This window comes from Pyrus communis, chromosome 13 (assembly GCF_041283825.1).
Source record: "Pyrus communis isolate YQ-2024b chromosome 13, ASM4128382v1, whole genome shotgun sequence".
NCBI lineage: Eukaryota > Viridiplantae > Streptophyta > Magnoliopsida > Rosales > Rosaceae > Pyrus > Pyrus communis.
The window spans coordinates 30,345,907-30,368,093 of NC_142577.1; the positions used below are offsets into that span (position 1 = coordinate 30,345,907).

A 22,187-nucleotide genomic window follows, 5' to 3' on the forward strand; every position below is an offset into this window, starting at 1 on the left:
AAAGGAATTATATATGCAAGTAAACTAGTTAAACTTACTTCTAAATCATTTTTTGCTAATCAAATTTAATTTTGTGAATTGTAGGTAGCCTTGAGAGTCTGAATGATTTCGCTGATTGTGCGACGATGATACATATTTATAGTGACTTTGATATTTATTTGGTATAACAACATTCGCTTGATTTCCCAAGCTAATTTTTCAATCTAAATAGAAATGATTTCTAAATGTTAATACTGATGGGCGCTGCACATGATCAAACAACACAAAATCTGGCAAAGATTTAGTGCTTCAAAGGTTCATTGCATCTGGGACTCCTGCACACCAATATATTTAAATCTTTAAACCCTGGATTTGCATATGCAATGATACTACTACTACTGCAACTGTTTGTTTATTATGCATGCATCTAACTCTTGATAAACTCAGTTTTGTCCAAGTAAATTAGCTTTTTTATTTTTTATTTTTGTAGAAGATGTCACAGTTGTTAGCTTGTTATATAATCGAAATGCAAATTGTTCCCACATTTCTTAACAGTTTTGTAGCTAGTGATATATAGATATTCCCCATATGCAATTCAATCACTTTATCGATCTCGGACGTTATCATCTTTTTTCTTTATTATTACAAAAAGCTTAGGGGAAGGGAGGCTACTCAATTTTTAGACGAGCATACCCCAAGTCTTAGTTTCTCTTTTTTGTGTTTACAAATCACTCATCAAGAGAGATTATCAGCAACGGAATTTGAACCTAAGGTCTTGATCTATCAAATAGAACAATCCTTATCAACTTAACCAACCATTATTGACGTTTTATACCTACTACAATAAGGTGTTCTATTTAAAAAATATGTCAAAAGATAAGAAATTTTATTAAATTTGAACGAAAATGTTTAACTCAAATGCTAAAGTATTAAATAACCATTCCGGCTCAAAATGATAATTAATTGTGGTATATAGTTAAGGGTGGCTGTTAATTAATTTCATCTTATTGTTTATGATCTTAGAATAATAACGAGATAAGAGATTCTAGATGAAAAGATTAGGAATATTAACGTAGCAAATCTCATAGTCAACTGCCAAAGCAAGATAAAAATGATTAGTATTGCGACAAGAAGATACCCCATTAATTAGTGGGGCAAAAGCAGCTAGTCAAAGCAAGAATATCAAAGTCTTTAAGTAACCAAATTAATTAATTGGCATTCTTGTGAGATTGTAAGAATATGTCCAAGAAACTAGCTGAGATACATGATGGGAAATATTTGTGTATCCGAAATATATGATGGTATAACTATACAACACGTGTTATATTATAACTGAACGATAAAGTTGATTATGTCATATTTTAAAATATGTTTCTCAATATTTATAACACGTAATGTACAACATTATGTTCCAAGTACACTAAAAAATCTATCAGGATGAGAGTTGAAAATAACATATCGCTTGAGTTGAGTACTTGCATTTTCCATTTGTGACTTTCGTAATTAAGATCAAGTGATAATTAGTGGTTGGGCTAAATAGAGGCTTGTCGGCCTGTACAAGGGCAAGCAAAATGCCTTGAAATGAGTACTTATATTTATTTTTTTAATTTTTTTTAATTATGGGATGTAAATTTATTTGCACCGGAATATGTAAATAAAGCTTTAAATTTACGTTCTTTTTCACATCTTTGTCATGTTGGAAAGATTTTTCAGTGTGATCGGCACACGAGATGATATATCATGTGTTATTATATAAATGATGAGATATGTGTGTTAAAAAATGAATAACTTAAAAAATAAAATTTACTCTTATTTACATAAAAACACATAATATATCATTCGTATTTATGTTATAATTAAAAATTTATTGTCATATTGGTTGGGCTTGAAATTATTAAATTAATGTTGGCTTGTTAAATTAGTGATTAATTAGATGACTTAGTTGAACTTGCATATTTTAGAGTCACGAGTTGCAATTTTCGGCCTGTAAGTCAGTGGGTTGCGTGCAGTATTTGACCAGACACACTACTGTAGACTGCAGCGCAAGTCATGGCCACAAGATAAGAATCTGCACGAAGGAGGTTCACCACATTTCTGAATCCATGGCAGAAATGCTAATTAGACTCTTTCGAAATATGATTATTTGTATATTTTTTGTTATCTTATGTTTTTAATTCAATTTTTATAATATTTCTCAACACATTCTTTCTGGATCATTACTGTAACTCTTTGGGGTTTCATTTACACGAAGGGGTATGATATCTACATTATTTTTTACTTTTAACGTATCTTTTTAATTTTTAACTGTCACATCGAATAAATAGAATTGTGTAGATAGCACATCTCTTGCACCGAAATGGACAGATGTGAATGCGTCAGCCGTGGCTTTTAAATTTGTCATCTCTGTTTCATTTACACGAAGGGGTATGATATCTACATTATTTTTTACTTTTAACCTATCTTTTTAATTTTTAACTGTCAAATCGAATAAATAGAATTGTGTAGATAGCACATCTCTTACACCGAAATGGACAGATGTGAATGCGTCAGCCGTGGCTTTTAAATTTGTCATCTCTGCCATTTTCCTGCTCTGCTTCACACGCAAGTGGATGTGGGGATGGCAGGTGACGGGTGGCTTGACCTTGACCAGGAGATTTGCAATTAGTGCATCTGGAGATTTCAGAATTGCAGCGTTCTGTTGTGTACTTGGCTCCATCACTACTCACTAGTACCCAAAAGTTTGATGATAAAAGTCATGACTAAATATTCCACTCACCGTTTCAGTAAAACTAGAGGGAAATTAATTAAAAATACTTGAAAATTTTGAGTTTTAACGATAAAAATAAAATAAATAATATAAAAATTGATTTTTTAATGTAAAAATATGATTTTTTGTTAAAATACACAGTATCATAAATTTTTCGTTAAAATCTCTTAAAACTTAGGGTAGGAACACATAAAACTTGGGATAGGGACACCGTACACGACTCTCATAGACAAAAGTTTGAGTGTATTTCACTCGTTTCATGCTGGTCTGAAGAGTTATCAGGTCGAAAATATCTGCTACACCACTTGTAGAGCATTTTTAGTATAAATATAATATTTTTCTGTATTTTGATCTCATTTAGCTCACGTTGATCATTCCTAACATAAGTGCCACATTAGTAGGATACCCCGAAGAAGTTTGTTGACCATTATATCTAGCTCGTCAATGGCATGTTAGTCTTCATGTTTGTTGAAGCATGCAATCGCACATAAAAACTTGATAGAATAAAATTACTTATATTTGAATGGTTCTACTGTTAATTGCACATAAAACTATTATGATAAAATTTACATTTCTCGAACTATGTAAGTGGTTAAATTAGTACAGTATTGAGCCACTAGCCCAACTTTGTAATCTTGACGATAATCTCATCCAACCAAGCAATTATTTATTTATTTTTTTGCAAACGCATAATGTACATGATACTTAGCCTTAGTTTCTGTCACCTCAATTATGAGCCCAGTGATAAAATACTTTTTGTAAAAGCCCAAAGTGCTTTTTTCTTCCTAGGCCAGAGTTTTGAGTAACGTTTTGTTTTGCCAAAAACCCATGTGTTAAATTGTTAATCATAGAACATAAAAGTATAAATCAAACAGGAAGCAGATATTAGAATAATGGTTAAGAGCTCGAAGCATATTAAAAAAATAATACAAATCGAAATCACACACTAAACAAACAGTAACGTGCTTTAATCTCACAATTATTATATTTAAATTATGGTGCTCAGTGCTCTTTCTAGTTTCTACCGCCAACCTAAGGGAGGAGATATTTTGTGTGAACATGATCGATACATTAAGTGTTATGATATAATTTTTTTTTTTTTTTTTTTTGTCGTCGTCAAAATGATACAAGTAATTAAATAAAAAAACTTCAACCAATTGTATTACACACTTATTGTATAAGAATGTGTTTTGGTATATTAAAAAATTTCTCTACAGGAAGCCGAGACTATTACAACTTTTCTTGTCGTGGATTACACGTGTCAGCGCCACGTTCAAGTTGTCGGCCATTTCTTTATTATTTGGTATTTTTTAAAGGTTTTGGAGTTAGTGAAAGGGGTGAGCAGTTAAGTTGGAGATATTTTTCAATATAAACGGAACACAAAGTAATACACCATGTGTCGTAAATAATTAAGAAACAACGAGCAGTGATGAAAATTTGATTCATTTAAAACTTACTATCCTAACGGGAGAAAATTTTTATTATGATCGGTTCATGAGTAATACATCATGTGTTTTTATATAAATGATGAGAAATTTTATTTTTTAAACGATTAACCTTTTAGCACATATATCTCATCATATGTATCAGAATACATAATATACGTGTTTCGATCACACTGAAAAATTTATCTTCCGACAATGTTGTTATCGAATTTGAAGAAAAACATCGCCTTTTTTTTTTAATCATTTTTGTGATCTAGTTCGGTCATTTCACAAATCAAGATGAGATCTTGCAAGAAATTTGTGGACCCACATTTAAGGTAAGTACATGTATTTATAAAATGATAAAAACAAATTAAATAAAAAAAAGGCAAATGGGATAAAAATAAGAAATATCCATGTATGTGTCGATGATATGAACTTATAACTATCTGCCTCTTTTGTTTGAAGAGAAATAATAATCAGACTTTTTTAAAACAAAATTCTTTATGAATTTTTAATCACTTCATATTTTTTACATAAAATTTTATAACGTTAATACGAAAATTGTGTAAAAACATAAAGCATCGAATAATTTATAGAAAGTTTATAAAAAATTTCACCTTCTTAGTATTTTCCTTGTTTTAAAACTGAAAGAGAAGAAAGAGAAGAAACAGCAAAGAGACACTGGTCTCTGCAAATATCTTTTACGTGGGACTTGAAGTACCCCAAGTACCCCTTTGCTGTTTCTGTCTCTTTGTTTGCTTCTCTCTCTCTCTCTCTCCTCTCGGTCTTTCTCTCTCATCTCATCTCATTGATTGATTAATAGGTCAGCTGTTGGGGACCGGAAGGAAGAGCAGCTCAAAATTCAACATAAATAGAGTGATTAATAATATATTATCTGAATTATCACTCTCTCTCTCTCTGTAAAATTGTCTGACTTGACACCATCATCGTCCCCATCTCTCTCTCCTACCACAGTAACCACAGCCCTTCTTTTCCCAACAGTAACCACAACAGTTGAGAATTTTAAAAATTTGTAAATCATGTTTATTTATCGTATATTGTGCAATTTGTTTTCTTTAAATATTATTTATATTATTTTTAAATAAAAATATTTAAAATAATTTCTAACTACACGATATACAATAAACAAACATAATTTACAAATTCTCAAAACCTTCGCAAAAATATCCGGCGCTCCATTTCCTTAACTGTACAACTTTTCTCTGTATCTGTCTTTCTCTTCCTTCCCTCATCTTATCCTCATTTATTTCTCTTTTAATTTCTTTTACCCACTACTATTCTGGTAAAAATCAAAATACACAATAAAAAACCCAGATGCCTGTTTTTAGTCCTTTCTTTGTGGTGGTGCTGGTGGTACTTCGCTTGCACTTTCCCAAGTGACATGAACGCACAGGCAGTACCCATGTCCCTAACCCATAGCTGATAGCTAGCCTGCCTGCCTGCACCTTCAATACTATACAGGTATCAACTCTCTCTCTCTCTCTCTCTCTCTCGATCTCTCTCTAGATTTGATTTTTATAGCAGCTTTTGTGTGCTTTTGAATTCTGTCAGTTTAGTCCAAGGTTGGTTGCTGCTCATAATTTAATCCGATTTCTTTTTATTGGCTTTTGACTGTTTAATCACTGCAATTCAACATACTACATGCTATCTTTTCTATATTTCTAGTTTTGTTAGTATTTTTCCTCACAAGATTTTAAACTACTCTAATCTAGGAAGAGCACGATTCGAACTTGGTGCAAGGGGAAGCATACTGGCCTAACCCCGCGTCTCCAATTTCATATTGGTATTCAATTGTACATACCTGGTGAGTTCTGGTTGATTTTGTGCTTCTCATTTATTTTTTTGTATATATCTATCCAGTCCATGCTTTCTGGTTTTCTTTGTATTGTGATTTTCCTGGTGGCTTTTCTCTCTTCCCCAAAATAAAGAAAGGATTATGCTTTTTTCTGAAGTTGGACCTTTTGGTTTGGATGCATATTATTACAGGAAACTAAACTGTTTGTGGTAGATTACCAAAAGTGAAAGGTGACAAGCAATGATAACAAAATTCATATATGCTAACTAGTATTGTCATGTTGAAGAATTATGTATTATTGACAACTTGAAAGTATGGATGTCTCCTCGATCGGGGCTTTTGTAATGTATGGCTACATATGTTATACTCCAATGATGTGATTATCACTTACAATCACCCTGAACAACAGCGATTGCGTTGTTAATTTGTTCTTGCTTTGCGTTTTAAGGTAACTTGTTGAAGCATATATGAACATATCGATTTCCTAATTTGTTGATTTTCCTCTTCCATTCTTAGTGATGCTCCCGGAGGTTTAGATTTTCATCATGTTCTCCAATTATTTGAACCTCTCGTCTTCAATACTTGGTGGATTGTTGTTCCGTCTTTCCATTTAAATGCCACTTAGAGATAACTAATAGCCGTTGGTTTACTGATTCCTCACTATAGCTTCAGACTACTTAGAGATAACTGATAATTCCCCCGCCTTTTAGAGGACGGATATCCTCTTTGACCAAAGAGACACAAAGGCACCCCAGAGCACAATTATCTTTGTATAACTTCAGTGTGACAAATATGTTCTTGGACACCTTGTGCGTTTGAATCCCAATGCCTTCCAAGCTCCGTTCAGTTTCCAAAACCACGTATCTGTTTCCAAGTCATAATATATTACTTTTAGAGAATGTTCATACGTTCAGAGCTTGCAAAACCCCATATTCTATAGGAACTAGGAAGCTGTGTACTGTGTTTGATAAAATTGTTTTATGAGTTTCAGTTATGTAGTATGCAGATGGAACATTGTCGATCATATTTTTTATGTGAAAATGTTCCAACTATCGAATTTCCTAGTTGCAGATACAATGGAATGTGTTTTGTATGTTAAAATGTTCTCAAGACTCTGATAATTAAGTTGATGATCGATTAATTGGTCTTTATTAGACGACATGAAATGTTTTCTTTTGTGTTTTGACATGCATCCTGCTCCTTCCTTTTGAGCCGGTTACACGTGTGCCCTAAATGAGATACCAGCGCAGCTCCATTGACAATCACTCACGCTACGTGGCAAGTGGCTGTGAAAAGAGACATGATTTTGCCTGCATCATGCTCTCGGAACGGTCACGATTGTGGAGGTGGGGAATCGACGGTGGAGATCGAAGGGGTTTCAATTATTTGGTGGTTCCATAATTTCCATTTGGTTTCTCTCATTTAGGGCACACGTGTAACCGGCTCAAAAGGAAGGAGCTCGAGTCCTCAATTTCTAACATCATTGATCCTCCATTTCAAATTCTGTCGCTATGAAATAGAGAAGAAGAAAGAATCCCACTTTGTCATGGAAAATGACTCATTTTGGCATTCAGGATTGCAGGTGAAGGGCAAGCTAACAACGACACTCTAAGAAAAGTTTATTGAACTCTTCGTGTGATTACGCTCATATAGAAGAAACGAAGTCCTTGACTTCATTGTCCTGCTGAAACATGTTAACACAAAACTTGAACTTGGAATTTGAAAATGATTCAGAAGTCACGGGCCAAGTAACTTCGAGCATACCTCTGCATGAAGAATCTCCTGACCCCTCTAAGGACAGCACAACCACTTCTTCGTGCCTCACAAATCAGAACCATCAACAACAAGATCCCGGACCTGTTTCCCTTGACTTGACACTCCAGTTTAGCTCAGGCGACACTGAATTGAAGGGCACGGGGGAGACTAGCAGTGAAGCAGTTGCACCCCCTACTTCAGAAGGAACAATCCCAAGGGTATTCTCATGCAACTACTGTAAGCGTAAGTTCTATAGCTCACAGGCACTCGGTGGCCATCAGAATGCTCATAAGAGGGAGAGGACAATGGCCAAGCGTGCTATGCGTATGGGAATGTTTCCAGATAGGTATACTAGCTTGGCATCTCTCCCCTTACATGGTTCTGCCGCTTCAGCGTTCCGGTCTCTTGGTATCCAAGCTCATTCTGCAGTGCACCAAAACACAATGATAACATCAGATCATCAGAGGTTCCCTGTCCCCGACACAAGAGGCGTAGCAAGGTTTCATCAGGGCTATTTTGGAGTGCCGATGTTCATGGACGAGGATGATGTGGGCATGTTTTGGCCCGGGAGTTTCCGACAAGTGGGTGAGGAAGCTGGAGGTCATCAATTAGCCCAAAATCCAAATATGAATACAGGAACAAGCATGGAACCAAGAAATAGTACAAGTTCGTCTTCACCCGATCTATCTCTAAAGCTTTGAGATTTTTGTTACTTCTGTTTAATTAGAGGTATGTTTCCTATTAATTAAGCATGCATGCTGCCATTAATCGAATAGTATTAATATTAGCTTTGTACAGTGAGAATTTTACGTGATGCAAAAATTGTTTTAAGGCTGTATTTGTTTCTTAACTTCATAATTAAGGATGTTTTTCTTCTTTTTCTTCACTTAAATTATTATAAGAAGGGTCAACAACCCCCTCAGATGCATAGGTAAATGCTCTTGACAATTTGAGCTATAAGTCTCATGCAACGCTCAATATAATTTGACAAGAAATTAAGTTTTCGTTGAATTGTTCCCAATGGTGGAGATAAGGTGGGGTCATCGGGTTCAAATGACCCCAAGAGCTACGCTTTTTAATCTTAATCTCAACGTTCAATCTTTGCAATATTCCTATTTTTTTTTTTTAATAAATGATATTATCTGTACTATAAGATGTGGAAGTAAGTTAAGTTTCACAATAAACTATCAATAATATGTTCAAATTTATCTTTAACGAAAATCTAACATAAGACTTTTTACTTACAGATAAAAAAAAAAAATCACTACAGTATAATACTAAGTGACCGATCTCAATATTCAATTTTGGATATAAGGTGTGAAGTGAATATTAATGTCAAATGATTTTTTTTTTTTTTGGACAAAATAAAAACAGACAACGAAAGGGTTTAGAAAGCCGCAGCCGCACAAGTCAATACCGTGTTGACTTTGTCCCTCTCCCCCTCCCTCCCTCATGCATGCAACTTGGCCAAACAATCAAAGCCGCAGCCGCACAAGTCAATACCGTGTTGACTTTGTCCCTCTCCCCCTCCCTCCCTCATGCATGCAACTTGGCCAAACAATCAATATAACGTATCCTTCCTTCCAGTACTCTTTCACTCACTTTTATCTAGGGTCAAACCATTCATTTTCTTTATGGATATTTGCTTTTCAAAAAAAATTTAGGATGATTCGGAGTATAAGATATTATGTGTATTTTGATCATTCGTTTTTGTATTTTTATATAAAAATTTAATAGTTAAAACACTTAGAGTATCTCATTTTTCAAAGTAGAATAGAAAATTCTGTTATTTTTAGGACAACAAAATATGAAAATTCTACCATTAATTAATTACGTGAATTAATGTTTGAATATTATATATATAGAGAGAGAGAGAGAGAGAGAGAGAGAGAGAGAGACGATATTAAGAATGGCAAAAACGAAACAATGCCTCGAATACATGTCAAGATAAAAATAGTTAACTACTTAAGCTACAAGTCATTCCTCAAGTTTAATATTTCTTCTCTTAAAAAAAACAAAGTTATAATCATTTCATTCAAAGTTAATGGCTAGACATGAGGTAATGGGATTGCCGGACGCGTTTTACCTGTTCGACGTCGTTTTCGTGTCTAGACCAAAAGCAACCCACGTTACATGGTTTACACCGCTAATTACCAAATTAACCAAACCACTAATTGCTGTAAGATTCCCATGGCCCATGTGATCAATTAATTAAGATATCATGACTTTCTTTGCGAACAATGAATCAGTACTAAGATGATGTATTCATGTCCTACAATTAACAGTTAATTAATCATGTCTTGCCCGTCCTTAATATTTATTAATCACTTTTCTGCGTAGCAATCGTAATCATCAAGTAATTGTTAAAGCGCACACTTGAATTTTTGAATCCCTCCCACCCTCTTCCTAGTAACTTACATCAACAAACTCATGCAAAAAATAAGAAAAAACATCTGATTAATCATTTTTTATCGCTGAACAATGTGTAAGAAGTCACCGGCGGTGGTGAATAACACAGTTCGAATATAATCCTACAAAAACAGTATTTGTTGGTGTCAAACGTAAAAGAACAGTGGATGACCAAATCCATTACATATGTTGGATTAGCAAGAGAGGAGAATGGTCGACTGAGTCAACAGATCGACCAAGTCTAACTTTGTTACCTCTTGGACACGGCATGCATATTATGTTGTTGGTTGGCTGCAATAAACTGTTAACTGCATAACAGCAACGTTTAATAGAGACAAAATGTCAACTTTTCTTGCACATATTCAATTCAAATAAACTAAAACTTTTTATCATTTTCATAACTCTAAACCTGAAAAAAAATATATGGATAATGAGCACTTCAGTATTAGATTGCACGAGTTGGGATACACTCCGGATCTCACGGTCTGGAGCTTAAGATCAAGAAATTCAGACCGTTTAAGAAATGGGGATTCAAGCTCTTATTTTATGTGAGGTAGACTAATGAAATTGATTAATGACGACCGTTAAATTTAATTTGAGTGGTCTAAATTTCTTGATCATTGGACTCATGACAATGATCCGAAAGAATCTCAACTCCTTCGACACTAGAGTACTAGATTGTTTGGGTTTCTCATGCCAGCTTGCTAGTAGCTACTGCTAAACAAATTGAAAACTTTTTATCGGTGAAGTTTTTGCAAATTCAACTCATATTTTTGGCATTAAACTACAATACACTAGTGTGTATAATGGTTATTCTTTTTTAGGACGATATGATATTTACGAAAGTTATCCCGATTAATTATATATTACATTCATTACAACAATATTGTCCTTGGTTGCCAACATGTGTCGACGCCACTAAAAAAATTTTAAAAATCACAATATACACCATTTCTTATGCACGGATGCTAAATGTATGTGTCTATATTCAATGCCCACGAAAGCAATGCAACTGTGCCAAAAATATACCACTAAATAAAAGGCTAATTGGTTATCATACACAAAGACAATTATGTTAATAGATAGTTTAGATAACACTTTAAACATAAAACTTCAACGTATGTCACTTAGTTTAGAATCAAAGGTCATATAAAATGGAAGTCTTTAAGGATAATAGTTTGTTCCTTCATATAAAAAAAAAGGATTATGTGCTTTGGTTAATATTCTTTGAATTCGAGAAGTTCACCAATATACCAAAATCATGTTGTTGACTACCTTCAGGATATGCTTATAAAATTTCATGCGATTGTGTGACTCATTTTATAATTCCATCTCCAAGTCAAAAGAATAATTCTTGCAATCTTTTTGAGCAAGGTTGTTTTCCGATTTGACAGAAGCCATATTCTTGATTAGTGACTAGAATATATGGTTCTCCAACTGACTTTGAGATTAATTAACACACGATGAAGCACCTAATTTTTGTTAATCTCAATCATTAATGTGATTAATCACCCCAAAACGGGGGATATATTTTGATTTGATGCATTTAATTTGTCTCAGAATATTGCCATAAAATAGTCCATGACAGTTAAACTTGATTTCATTTGACCAAAAACATCCTAGCTCCGAATTCAGATAGCAGTTAAGCTACATTATTAATGTCCCCAAATTTTCAGAAAGTCCATGACATTTTCCTTATTTCACACTTTCCTTTCGATGAAAAATGGCAATTGAGGTATGTTGATATTGTCAGTTTACTTTGTAACAACATTTATATAATGGAGGGTATATAACTCATCGTTTACGAGAGCCATAACTTTATAAATGGAGAAAAATATTATTAGACTGTAGTACTATCTTAACAGTAAAATTTATTAACTATGTTCTTAATTCATTATAACATTTACGTGACAAGAGTTTCAAGTACAAATGAAAATTTCTTGAACTTGTGACCCTTTACCAGGAAGGAAAGGAGAAAACTTTCAAAGTGTATGATATTCAAGAAGTACTCCATGTGTCATAATATAAGAATAAGAATATACAAAAATAAATTATCTATACTTATATTATGACATATGAAGTACCGTTTGAATATCTGTCGCTAGAAAATACTAGCTAAACTTTGACTCATAATTGAAAGCAATTAAGCACCTTTTTAAGGATGGTGAACGTTAATTATGCTCTAATTAAATGTTAATTCATATTTTTCTCCAAAAATACAAAAAGTCGTCCCCTTCCTGCAGCACCACCCCTGGACTCCAGTCAAGGTATTTACCAAGAAAAAGATGACTCAAAGCATTGCGGTAGAGTAATTCCACCAAATTCAGATGGCCAGTTCGGTAATTTCAGATCAAGGCCAGAAAAACGTATCGCCGTTTTCTGGTGTAAACGCTTGAAAAATCCAGCCGCTGGGGCGCCTCCCGTTGCAGATTTACAGAGACTGAGATTTCAGTAATGGTGTGCTGAAGGAATCAGTTGACAAACACACCCCCAGATTCTTTACTAATTTCCAAACAGCCCCTGTAGACCTTTTCCTCTCTGTGTCTCTTTCACTTCCTCTCGTCTTCACAGACACTCTTTATATATCTCTCTCTTACCTGGTAAGTCCTCTCACTCTCTCCCTCTCTCCCTCTCTCCCTCTCTGTGTGAATAAGGCCGTATTTGGTGACATGGATCGAGCGAATGGGAATCTTGCCGCCGACGAGGCGTCTCAGAGCAAGGTCACTCGCCATATCTCCAAGCAAAACAAACACAAGCCAGAAGATAAATTGGGATTCTCCGAAAAGGGGTTCGGGTTTCTCAGAGAATCAGACATGGGTTCTGATGGGTTCCAATCAAAACCCTCAAAGACTGGAAATTTAAGTTCCCAAGAGCTGACTCTCAGCTACCTCTGCGACAGTACCAAACTGGGTTTTCTCGAGAAGGAGTTCGCCGGCGCAAATTTGCTGACTTCGTTGGAGAAAGAGAGTTTCAAAGGCAAAGAAGCCATGGTTTCGGAGAATTCTAACAAATGGGTAGAGAGAGATTTCCTTAATTTGAACGAAACCAGGTTGAATTGCTCAAAGAGAGAGCTTGCTGAGGAGGCGGAGAGAGAAAGCAGGGACGACAAGAAGCCAAAGCTCGAGACTTTGAATCTCTCTCTAGCCTTGCCGGAGGTATCTTTCTCTCTCACCGCCTCAAACGCCTTGCAGAATGGCGATCCTCCGGCGATGCCGCGGCCGAGCAGAAGCATACAGTCGTTGGCGCCGTCTGCTAACAACACACGGACAACTTGCTCCAATGATTTCACAGCAGCTTCATTGTCGTACTCTTACTCCCACCCATTTTCCCACAACCCCAGTTGCTCGCTTACCCGAAATTCGACGGATTTCGAGTATTCTGTTGGGAAAGATGATCAAATTGGGAACTGTGGGGAGGGCACTAATGGGTCTGTTCATAGCAGGTTTAAGCCGATTGGAGATGGAGTTGGTTTGTCGAATCATGGGGGCGGGATTTTGTCAATGATGCTGAGTAATCGTAAGGATTCTTGTAATAATAACAGTGTTTATAGGACAACTAGCTCTGATAACCTTTCCTTTTTTCCATCTGAATTGCCTGCTAAGCCGACAATCGATACCCTTTCTGAGGATTCTAGAGGGAGAGGTTCTGAAAGTTTGAGAGGATTGGAGGGTATGGATGTTGGTGGGAGAGCCAGGAAACTTTCTAGACCAGAGAGAATTCTTCGCGAAATTGTTTCGGAATCTGTTACTGTCATGGCTCAGACAGTTCAAGAGCTTCCTGAGGAAATGCTCTTATCAACTAAGGAATACTTGAAGAATCTGATATCCACGCCGGAGAAGAAGGAAGAATTGGTGAGCCTTCAAAACCGGCTTCAGAGAAGGTCTGATCTTACAAAGGAGAATCTTTCTAAATGTCAGAAGGATCAATTGGAGATGTTGGTTGCTGTGAAAATGGGACTCGGGAACTTTGTATCTGGGAAAAACCGCCTTCCAGCAACCGAGCTGGTGGAGATTTTCTCGTTTATGAGGTGTAAGAATGTGAATTGCAAGAGCTTATTGCCTGTTGATGATTGTGACTGCAAAATTTGCTCTGCCAATAAGGGGTTTTGTAGTTCCTGTATGTGTCCTGTGTGTTTGGATTTCGACTGTGCCAATAATACTTGTGGTTGGGTTGGCTGTGATGTTTGTTCGCATTGGTGTCATGCTGCTTGTGGTATTCAGAGGAACCTCATCAAACCAGGTCCTAGCTTGAAAGGTCCCTCTGGGACAACTGAGATGCAATTTCATTGCATAGGATGCGGCCATGCTTCAGAAATGTTTGGTTTTGTTAAGGATGTGTTTCTGTGCTGTGCAAAAGACTGGGGACTAGAGACCCTTATCAAGGAGCTTGACTGTGTTAAGAAGATTTTTAGGAGAAGTGATGATTTTATAGGCCGGGAACTGCATATTAAGGCTGAGGAGATCATCTCCAAGCTTGGAAGCCAATTGATGTCTCCTTCAGACGCCTGCAGTTTCATTATTCAGTTCTTTAACTGTAAGTCACCCTCTTCGGTTTTCTATTTCAACTTGTATGTTATTCTGTTACGTTCAATTTGTTTGTCTTCTGCTAGTCCCGTTGCGGAGTATGAACTGCTTATGCATAAGTGTGGCTTATTCCTTGCATGTTAAGAATGACTTATAACTGTTGTGACAAAACATACTAAATAGATGTAAACGAAAAATTCTACGAATTGCCATTTGGTCAACTACTATTTATGGGACAAATGTTGGGCATTAATGTAAAACAAGGGCAATGTATTGATGTACCAAAGTGGAATGTTAAGGTAGATGATAAAGAGTGTCTTGGAGAAAACGTAACTAGCAATCTTTGTATTAGAAACACCACACAACCTTTTATTTCTTCACATGTTGAATATAAAACCATAGAGATGATAATTCTATATAATCTTCAGCTCGCCGTATTCTACTGTAGCATAATGTTACTTTATCAAATTAGAAAACAATTACTGAAGGAACTTGATTGGGTATTTTATGCACGTATTGGAGGCTAGCGTAATATGAACCATGTCAAATAGAATACTCTGAGTTGATTACTTGAGGCTTGTGACTGGCTGTCTGCATAGCTACAGTGAGGATCATATGCCTGTGGCTGTTAAAAACCATTTTAATCTCTACAGCTTACTTTTTTGTTGTGTTGGCCTATTTTCTTCTTTCCTTTTTCATTTCACTTTTGATTTGAATGTCCTCGATGCAGCTTGAGTTGAAATGTTTGCTTATATACTCATTCTAAATGTTTCTTCCTCGACTTAGATATATGTGTTATTCAGTATCTGTTCATGCCTAAATCTGGATTTTCTTTTCCTTTTAAATAGATACAGATGGAGTGTCAGAATATCCTGCTTCTACCTTATCCACAAAAGAGTTGGCTGCTTCTCAAGCCTGCCTGAGAAAAGATTCGACCCCTTTTTCACAATCTGTTTCTGTACCTCCGAAATATCCTGTTTACAACACAAGTTCTGGTATGCAATGTGATTCACTGTCTAATGATACCCGTCAGAACCCCCTCAAATCGTCCCATATAAGCAATGAGGATGAGTTCCAGTTTGGAACATTTCCAAAAATAGATGGGTTTGAGAGCTTGGAAAGCATAGTGAGGATAAAGGAAGCGGAAGCTAGAATGTTCCAGAGCAAGGCTGATGAAGCTCGGAGAGAGGCAGAAGGGTACCATCAGATGATACAGACGAAGACAGAGAAGCTGGAGGAAGAGTACGCCGGAAAGTTTTCCAAATTCTGTCTGAAAGAGACGGAGGAAAAGCGAAGGAAGAAACTGGAGGAGCTGAAAATTTTGGAAAGTTCACATTGCGATTACTACAACATGAAAACTAGAATGCAAGCTGAGATTGCTGGCTTGTTGGAGAGAATGGAAGCAACAAAGCAGCAACGGGTCTAGTTTCTGTATTTAATTCTTTTTTAACAATGGTGCTGACTGTGTTAAGTATATTGATGAGTGTTATTCAGTTTTGGATTCTGCTTGTTATTTTAATCAAAGTGAAAGATTGTCTCGCAGTTGTGGAATTCAAACTTTATTCTTCAATTGATTATATAGCTAGTGCTGGCATCATTCCATCTGCATATGCTCTGCCTGGATAACGAGAGATTTTCCAGTATGCTAGGAACACAGTTTGGTATATCAAGTGTCATATTACAAGTTAGTTTATGACATGTAGTGTACGGGCCGCGTTTCCAGCACACTAAAAAATTTCTCCTGGATAACAGTGGTTGAGCAGTGCAACGCCGCACACGGCCTCCCTCTACCTCTTTGCCATAGCAAAGAGAGATTCTTGTGTCCGTCTGGAGGAAGATTGTCTTTCGTATGCTCATACACACAATTAAGTGAGACCTTCTGCATTGTAGTCCATTACAAAATTCCACGTGTGGCCGTACGAATGAGGTTGTCCACTGGTGAACACAAGAATTTCTCCATAACGATAAAAAAAAAATATATATATATATATATATATATATATATATTATATAGCGCTCAACGGTGGCACATTACATAGCACCTATGTGTGCACAACCTTATATAAACAATGCAAGGACATATCTTCTAGTGCAAGGCATTGTATAGAGCCTTTGTTTTCTAATGCAAAGATTTGCTCCGTCTTATTCAAAAACACCTGAATCATCGCTATTTTTTTACACAAAACATCCTATTTTGCATCACAACCGCCTATTTTTTACACAAAAACTTCCCACTTTGTATCAAAACCGGTCACCAAATCACTCAGTTTCAGCCGCTTGATCAAATCACACGGTGAGAAAAAAGTCTGTATGCAAACTCCGCTTGCGCCAAGAAAAACTGCATTGGTGCCACCACTTCCACCATTGTTACAACTAATAATGTTGTGGGTTCAGAAACACCATCATTACTTAGTGATTTCAGGTTTTGCTTTTATATTGGAAGCAGATTCAAACACAGATCTCGAATATAAAAGCAAATATTGGTGATCACTTAAATTACAAGCATCTTACTTTGCGATTGTAGATTTGCAAAATATAACATATACACATGTTGAAAAGAATGAGAAACTTATGCTAAAAGTAAAATGGTACTGATCTACTTTCAATTTTTTTTTAATAAATCGTCTATACTTTTACGATGTAAAGTAAGATGAGAATAATCTTTCTTGAATGTTCATTGCTTTATTAATTTAAGTATACAAATAGGCTGTCCATCTGGCTTAACAAATTTTTATGAATGTGGAAATGAACTAATATTTAAGAGCTCGTTTAGAAGTACTTTTAAGAGCTCGTTTAGAAGTTATTTTAAAAGCATTTCCAACGAGCCCTAAGACTACTATTCACTGTTATTTTCCACTTCTTAGCGTAAATATAACGTTGTATAAAAATAACACAACAAAACTAATTCGTCTCAAAACAACATATTGACAAGAGAAAATACTCAGGTAAAGATGAATAATTGGTATGATCAATTAGTAAGACCCAGGGAGGAGGACGGTGAGGCTGACGGTGGCTGCAAAGAGAAAGAGCAAAAGGCCAATGAAGTTGACTATAAGTACTTGTTCATTCATTTTTATTACGCCCAAGAAAAATAACCTCTCCAGCAACCCCGTCTCAGCCGTGCACACAGCTAGAAGAAATATCACCATCCCGAAAAATGTGTGCCATGGCATAAAATTTCCCCTCGACGACTTGTCGCCACCCGGAAACACATACAGAACGAAGCCAAACAAATACTGGAAAACAAGCAACAATATAAGTGTATGATCATTTAGTTAAGAGGCACTTCTCCCTCAAAAGTGGCATGACACCATAAGGTGTTGACATATTTTAAGTATCATAAGGTGTCGGTATTACCTGAAGACCAAATAACGAGATGGTGATTATGCCGAGCCAGGAATGTAAAGTAAGAAAATGTTTAACTCCGGATTCGTGATCAAACTTGATGGCACAGTAAAGCCCAAAAATTATAGCCACCAGAGCTAGAAGATGCAATATCAGGTGCGCCCCTTTTTGCGTGTTCCTTTCCCCTTGGACTGTCTTGTATGCCATGATTGCTGCACCAATCAATTGCTACCCCATCAGATCAGTCCTTAATATTCTAGGGATGTTTAGCAATGTTTTTTTTATATAAACGATAGTCTAGTTTAAACTAATATGAACTGCGAAGAGGGCACATTTGTGCTAGCAAGGTTATAGACACATTTTTTTGACCTAGTGAGCTCCAATATGATTACCTTCTCCACCGATCAATATAAACCCAACCACCATTAGAAACGTATGAACCTGTGAAAGATGAGAGGAAGAATATGATGAGATGAAGGATATGATCATATAAACTTCACTTATGATATGAACATATATTATACGTATGCAAGATTTAAAAATTTACTTAACGTACATTTATAATTTTCTCTTTGATGAGGGTTTCGAGAGCGAAGCCACCGCGGAACTTTAGGGTCCAAACAAGAACCAGGATTGTTATGGCTATAGCTAGCAAATGCCCAAATATTGTAGCTGGGATTGCTGATATTTGGTAGCTACGACTCTTAGCTGCCATCGTTGTAACGTGTGAGCGTAATCCTCTCAAGAGCTACAAGCTTTACTATGACTGTATTTAAATCACAAGAGAAACGGTGTCGACGAGAAAAGCATGGAAGTTTGGATGAAATCAAAGTATAGATTTAGAATTTTATTTGCCCAAACTAAACAATGTTTGGAATATGGAAGGATCGATGCCGCCAAGCATTTGGAATATGGAAAACCGTCTAGCCGGCTGATCTTTTTAGGTGGCCAGGCCAAAAGCTTCGAATATGTCTGTTTTGCATTCTGTTTCTGTGTGTCACGTACGGCTAAATGAAGTCGTCGTCAATCACATTTACAAAGCACCCCAATCAAGCAGGTACATTTTCTAGGTATAGGGTCTCTAAGTTGAATAAACTTTTATAAAAATTATCTTTAGAATATGATTAAGAAAATAAATGATTCTAATCATGATGTTTGTACGATAAAATCATATCACATCATCATTGAAGATGCGGACTATTAGGGGGTGATGCTCTAAGTAAATTGTGTTAGAAAAGATTCCAGATATTAGGGACTGATACAATTTACAAACTTAACCGATTAAGGAATCAACACATTACCTGATCATTAATAGAAAAATAATTGAATTCATATCATAATGAATATATTGGTCTTACACATGAACCCTCGAATACATAAATTCGCTCAAATTAATCACACCAAAAGAAAAAAGGATTATACATATGAAATAATTAACATTATATATAACACCAAACCAATGTCTTCAACTGAATAATCCAGCTGAAAAAAAAAAAGGATTGATATTAAATTAAGAAACTATATATCACACATAACGGGCAAGAGCGACAGAGAGATCGACGAAGATGCCAAACAGGAGGATTGATAGTCCAGTGAAATTGATCAAGTGTGATTCCCTGCGACCCAGCACATTCGAAATTCTAAGGAATGTGAATTTCTCCATCAGACCAGTTAGGGCAGCACAGATCGACTAGTACAGCAGTGCCCAACCTATACTCATATGCCATGGAACTCTTCTGAGCCTCGACGACTCTGACATACCTCTTGAAAACAAGAACGTAGCAGCTCCAAACAGCCACTGCATGCCAAATCAAACCATGCATACATGCTTAATTAAGTAATTAAGGAACAATATATTTACTTTAATTAACTAATTAATGAAGTTATCGTTATCACTTATACGTACGTACCTGCAAACCGTACAAGATAAAGGTGGTCAAGCCAATCCATGAATGCAGGGAATACATGTCATTTATCTATGTCCCTCATGTCATGGTATCTGAAAGTAGCGCAGATCCCAAATATCCCGGAACATGGAGCTACCAGATGTAAGAGGGCGTGAACGTACTTCTGCACCTTGTGTCCCGACATTACGGTCTTGTATGCCATCATCGCTGGTGTATCAAATACATGCAATAATATTTCGTTCAGATACTAGTAGTTAAGCATAAGAAATTAAACCCTAGTACCCTAATATGTACGTACCTTCACCAGCAAAGAAAATAAATCCGAAGAACATAAGAAACGGATGAACCTGCCAAATTGAGGAAACGACTTTAACTTTAACTTGAGCCACTATTAAGCAAGCAAATGGTACTGGCTGGGTATGTGATGGTTTAATGATCACTTACATTGAAAACTCGATCTGAATTATCAGAATCATAGTCAATGCCACCACGGTAATGCAGGAGCCAAACAAGCAAGAGTATGAGTGCTAAGATGCCAAACAAGTGTGCACCTACTGTCAACCTAGAGGCTGATCGTTCGTACCTATAGTTTATAGTAGTTTGCATTGCAATTAAGTGATCAAAGGACAGATGACGGTGAAGTTAATTAATATTGGGAATTAAGGATGAGTGTTGATGGATTAATATCTTCTACTTCGTTCCTTTAATTTTGATGTGCGAGTGTTATGCTAAAGAGGTTGTGATTAAAAATGCATGCATTGTTCTTGGGATTGCTTGCCGTGTTGGTTTTGGGAATCTCTCCTGGGGAAGCTTTGAACTTTAGCTAAGCATCAGACTCTCATTTTTCTACTAAGGTATTTATTCTGCCCAATTATTATAAGAAAAAGGAAAACCAAAGCATCACAAGTTCACATATATGAATGATCCAAGTATATATCCGCTCTCTTAATGTTACACTTTGTAGAGGCGTCCTAGCTATCTAGCTGTTTGAGCATCACCCCTTGAGGAATTCTATTTTTCCAAAGAGAAAAATGTGGTTGCAGAATAGACTGAAAAGGTAAAGGTTAGCCTTTTTCAAACAAATAAATCCATGAGAGGTTATTCCAACCTTTGTTATGTTACTCACAAACAATTTTTCAGTATACAAAGAATATGACAATTTAATGAGCAGCCAATAACCCCATGTTAGCTCCATCATTGCTTGAGAGCTCCATCTTAGTAACGATGTTGGTGGCACAAGAACCCCCTGAGGTTTGATCGATCTACGGAAGAAAAAGTCAGACCTCAAAGGTTTGGTTTTTACAATTGGGTTAGCCTGACCCATATTTCTGAACTGGATTAGGACTTACAGACCAACCTTGAAGTCATTACTGTCCATCAGATAGAATACAAGACCGGCCTGCAATAGGTTATGGGGACACGTAGCAAAAATGAAAACCCTAAACTCTCATATGTTACTTTCAGAAATAATTGTGTACTCTTGGATTGGAGGAATCAGGAATGCCAAAACTCTCATATGTTACTTTCAAATAATTGTATACTCTTAACAAACACAAACTTATAAACTTGAATTGGATATATGACGTTGACTAGTTATATGCAAAAGACCAATCCCTTTCTTAAGAATTGGCCGCACAATAAAAAGTCTAGAGACATTTCCCACAAATTCCTCCCTTGGACCCTGCTACAAAAGGCAACAAAGAGTACTGCTGGTAGTGATTATGTTCATGAGCTTGCATGCACTTGGAATTTCATGTTTAGGACCACGCTTCAAAGTGATTACTTTTTCAATCCCAAGTTGCTACATACTTGCTAGCCATAGTAGGGATTTTATAAATGGACCGGCTCATACCATGATTCAGAATTTTTAATCAACGACACAACAACTAAGAATCTTGAATCATAACATGATGCCAGTCCATTTTAGAATTTACGGCCACAGCAATACCAATCCAATACATGTAGACTCTACTTTTACAAATTATTCCTACCCTCATAGCTATGATGAACCAAACACTAGTTGTACAGCTAGGGTTATGGAGGAAGGATGATGAATTTGAGGAATGGGAAAATGACAATGGATTTGCTATCATTGATGCAAGCATTTCCTACCATTTAAATGTTTTTGATTGTTCCTAATCATGACTGCATACTCAAGGCCATCATTTTTAATTATCTATTTGTGGGATTAGCATTCATAATATACAGATAAATAATCATCACGGAGTCCTAGTGGTTGTCAGATAAGCTTCTTTAATT

General features: G+C 36.1%; 3 protein-coding genes and 1 pseudogene across 9 annotated transcripts; 2 read left to right on the forward strand and 2 right to left on the reverse strand.

Moving 5' to 3' along the window:
- Positions 1–5,460: 5,460 nt before the first annotated feature.
- LOC137737633 (zinc finger protein 7) lies at positions 5,461–8,630 on the forward strand. 6 transcript variants are annotated; one of them, XM_088682526.1, is made up of 3 exons: positions 5,461–5,655; positions 5,907–5,998; positions 7,564–8,630. In XM_088682526.1, the coding sequence occupies exon 3, from the start codon at positions 7,681–7,683 to the stop codon at positions 8,443–8,445; it is 765 nt and encodes a 254-aa protein (XP_088538652.1). In that variant the 5' UTR covers positions 5,461–5,655; positions 5,907–5,998; positions 7,564–7,680; the 3' UTR covers positions 8,446–8,630. The 6 variants fall into 6 exon arrangements, with proteins under 6 accessions (XP_088538652.1, XP_068333276.2, XP_068333272.2 ...); XM_068477171.2 differs by having other exon boundaries at positions 5,518–5,655; positions 5,911–5,998; XM_068477170.2 differs by having other exon boundaries at positions 5,518–5,655; positions 5,911–5,998; positions 7,572–8,630.
- Positions 8,631–12,326: 3,696 nt separating this feature from the next.
- LOC137736906 (protein OBERON 3) lies at positions 12,327–16,218 on the forward strand. Its single transcript, XM_068476220.2, has 2 exons — positions 12,327–14,686; positions 15,525–16,218. The coding sequence occupies exons 1-2, from the start codon at positions 12,823–12,825 to the stop codon at positions 16,100–16,102; spliced, it is 2,442 nt and encodes an 813-aa protein (XP_068332321.2). The 5' UTR covers positions 12,327–12,822; the 3' UTR covers positions 16,103–16,218.
- A 1,430-nt stretch (positions 16,219–17,648) lies between these two features.
- Positions 17,649–18,878, reverse strand: LOC137736788 (putative ascorbate-specific transmembrane electron transporter 2). The gene is made up of 4 exons (XM_068476058.2): positions 18,578–18,878; positions 18,414–18,462; positions 18,034–18,233; positions 17,649–17,912 (listed from the first exon to the last, which is right to left on the reverse strand). Exons 1-4 carry the CDS (start codon positions 18,734–18,736, stop codon positions 17,649–17,651), a joined length of 672 nt encoding a protein of 223 aa, XP_068332159.2. The 5' UTR covers positions 18,737–18,878.
- Positions 18,879–19,380: 502 nt separating this feature from the next.
- LOC137736561 (putative transmembrane ascorbate ferrireductase 3) lies at positions 19,381–20,666 on the reverse strand (annotated as a pseudogene). Its single transcript, XR_015955299.1, has 4 exons — positions 20,373–20,666; positions 20,227–20,275; positions 19,932–20,135; positions 19,381–19,819 (listed from the first exon to the last, which is right to left on the reverse strand). The product of XR_015955299.1 is annotated as a putative transmembrane ascorbate ferrireductase 3 (transcript).
- Positions 20,667–22,187: the final 1,521 nt, after the last annotated feature.

Bases quoted from the DNA above. Each gene is read 5' to 3' on its own strand.
- LOC137737633 (XM_088682526.1), top strand. From the start codon at position 7,681: ATGTTAACACAAAACTTGAACTTGGAATTTGAAAATGATTCAGAAGTC.
- LOC137736906 (XM_068476220.2), top strand. From the start codon at position 12,823: ATGGATCGAGCGAATGGGAATCTTGCCGCCGACGAGGCGTCTCAGAGC. The intron at 14,687-15,524 runs GTAAGTCACCCT...CCTTTTAAATAG, and splicing joins CATTATTCAGTTCTTTAACT to ATACAGATGGAGTGTCAGAA.
- LOC137736788 (XM_068476058.2), bottom strand. From the start codon at position 18,736: ATGGCAGCTAAGAGTCGTAGCTACCAAATATCAGCAATCCCAGCTACA. The intron at 18,463-18,577 runs GTACGTTAAGTA...CATCTTTCACAG, and splicing joins TCAAAGAGAAAATTATAAAT to GTTCATACGTTTCTAATGGT. The intron at 17,913-18,033 runs GTAATACCGACA...CTTGTTTTCCAG, and splicing joins TCTCGTTATTTGGTCTTCAG to TATTTGTTTGGCTTCGTTCT.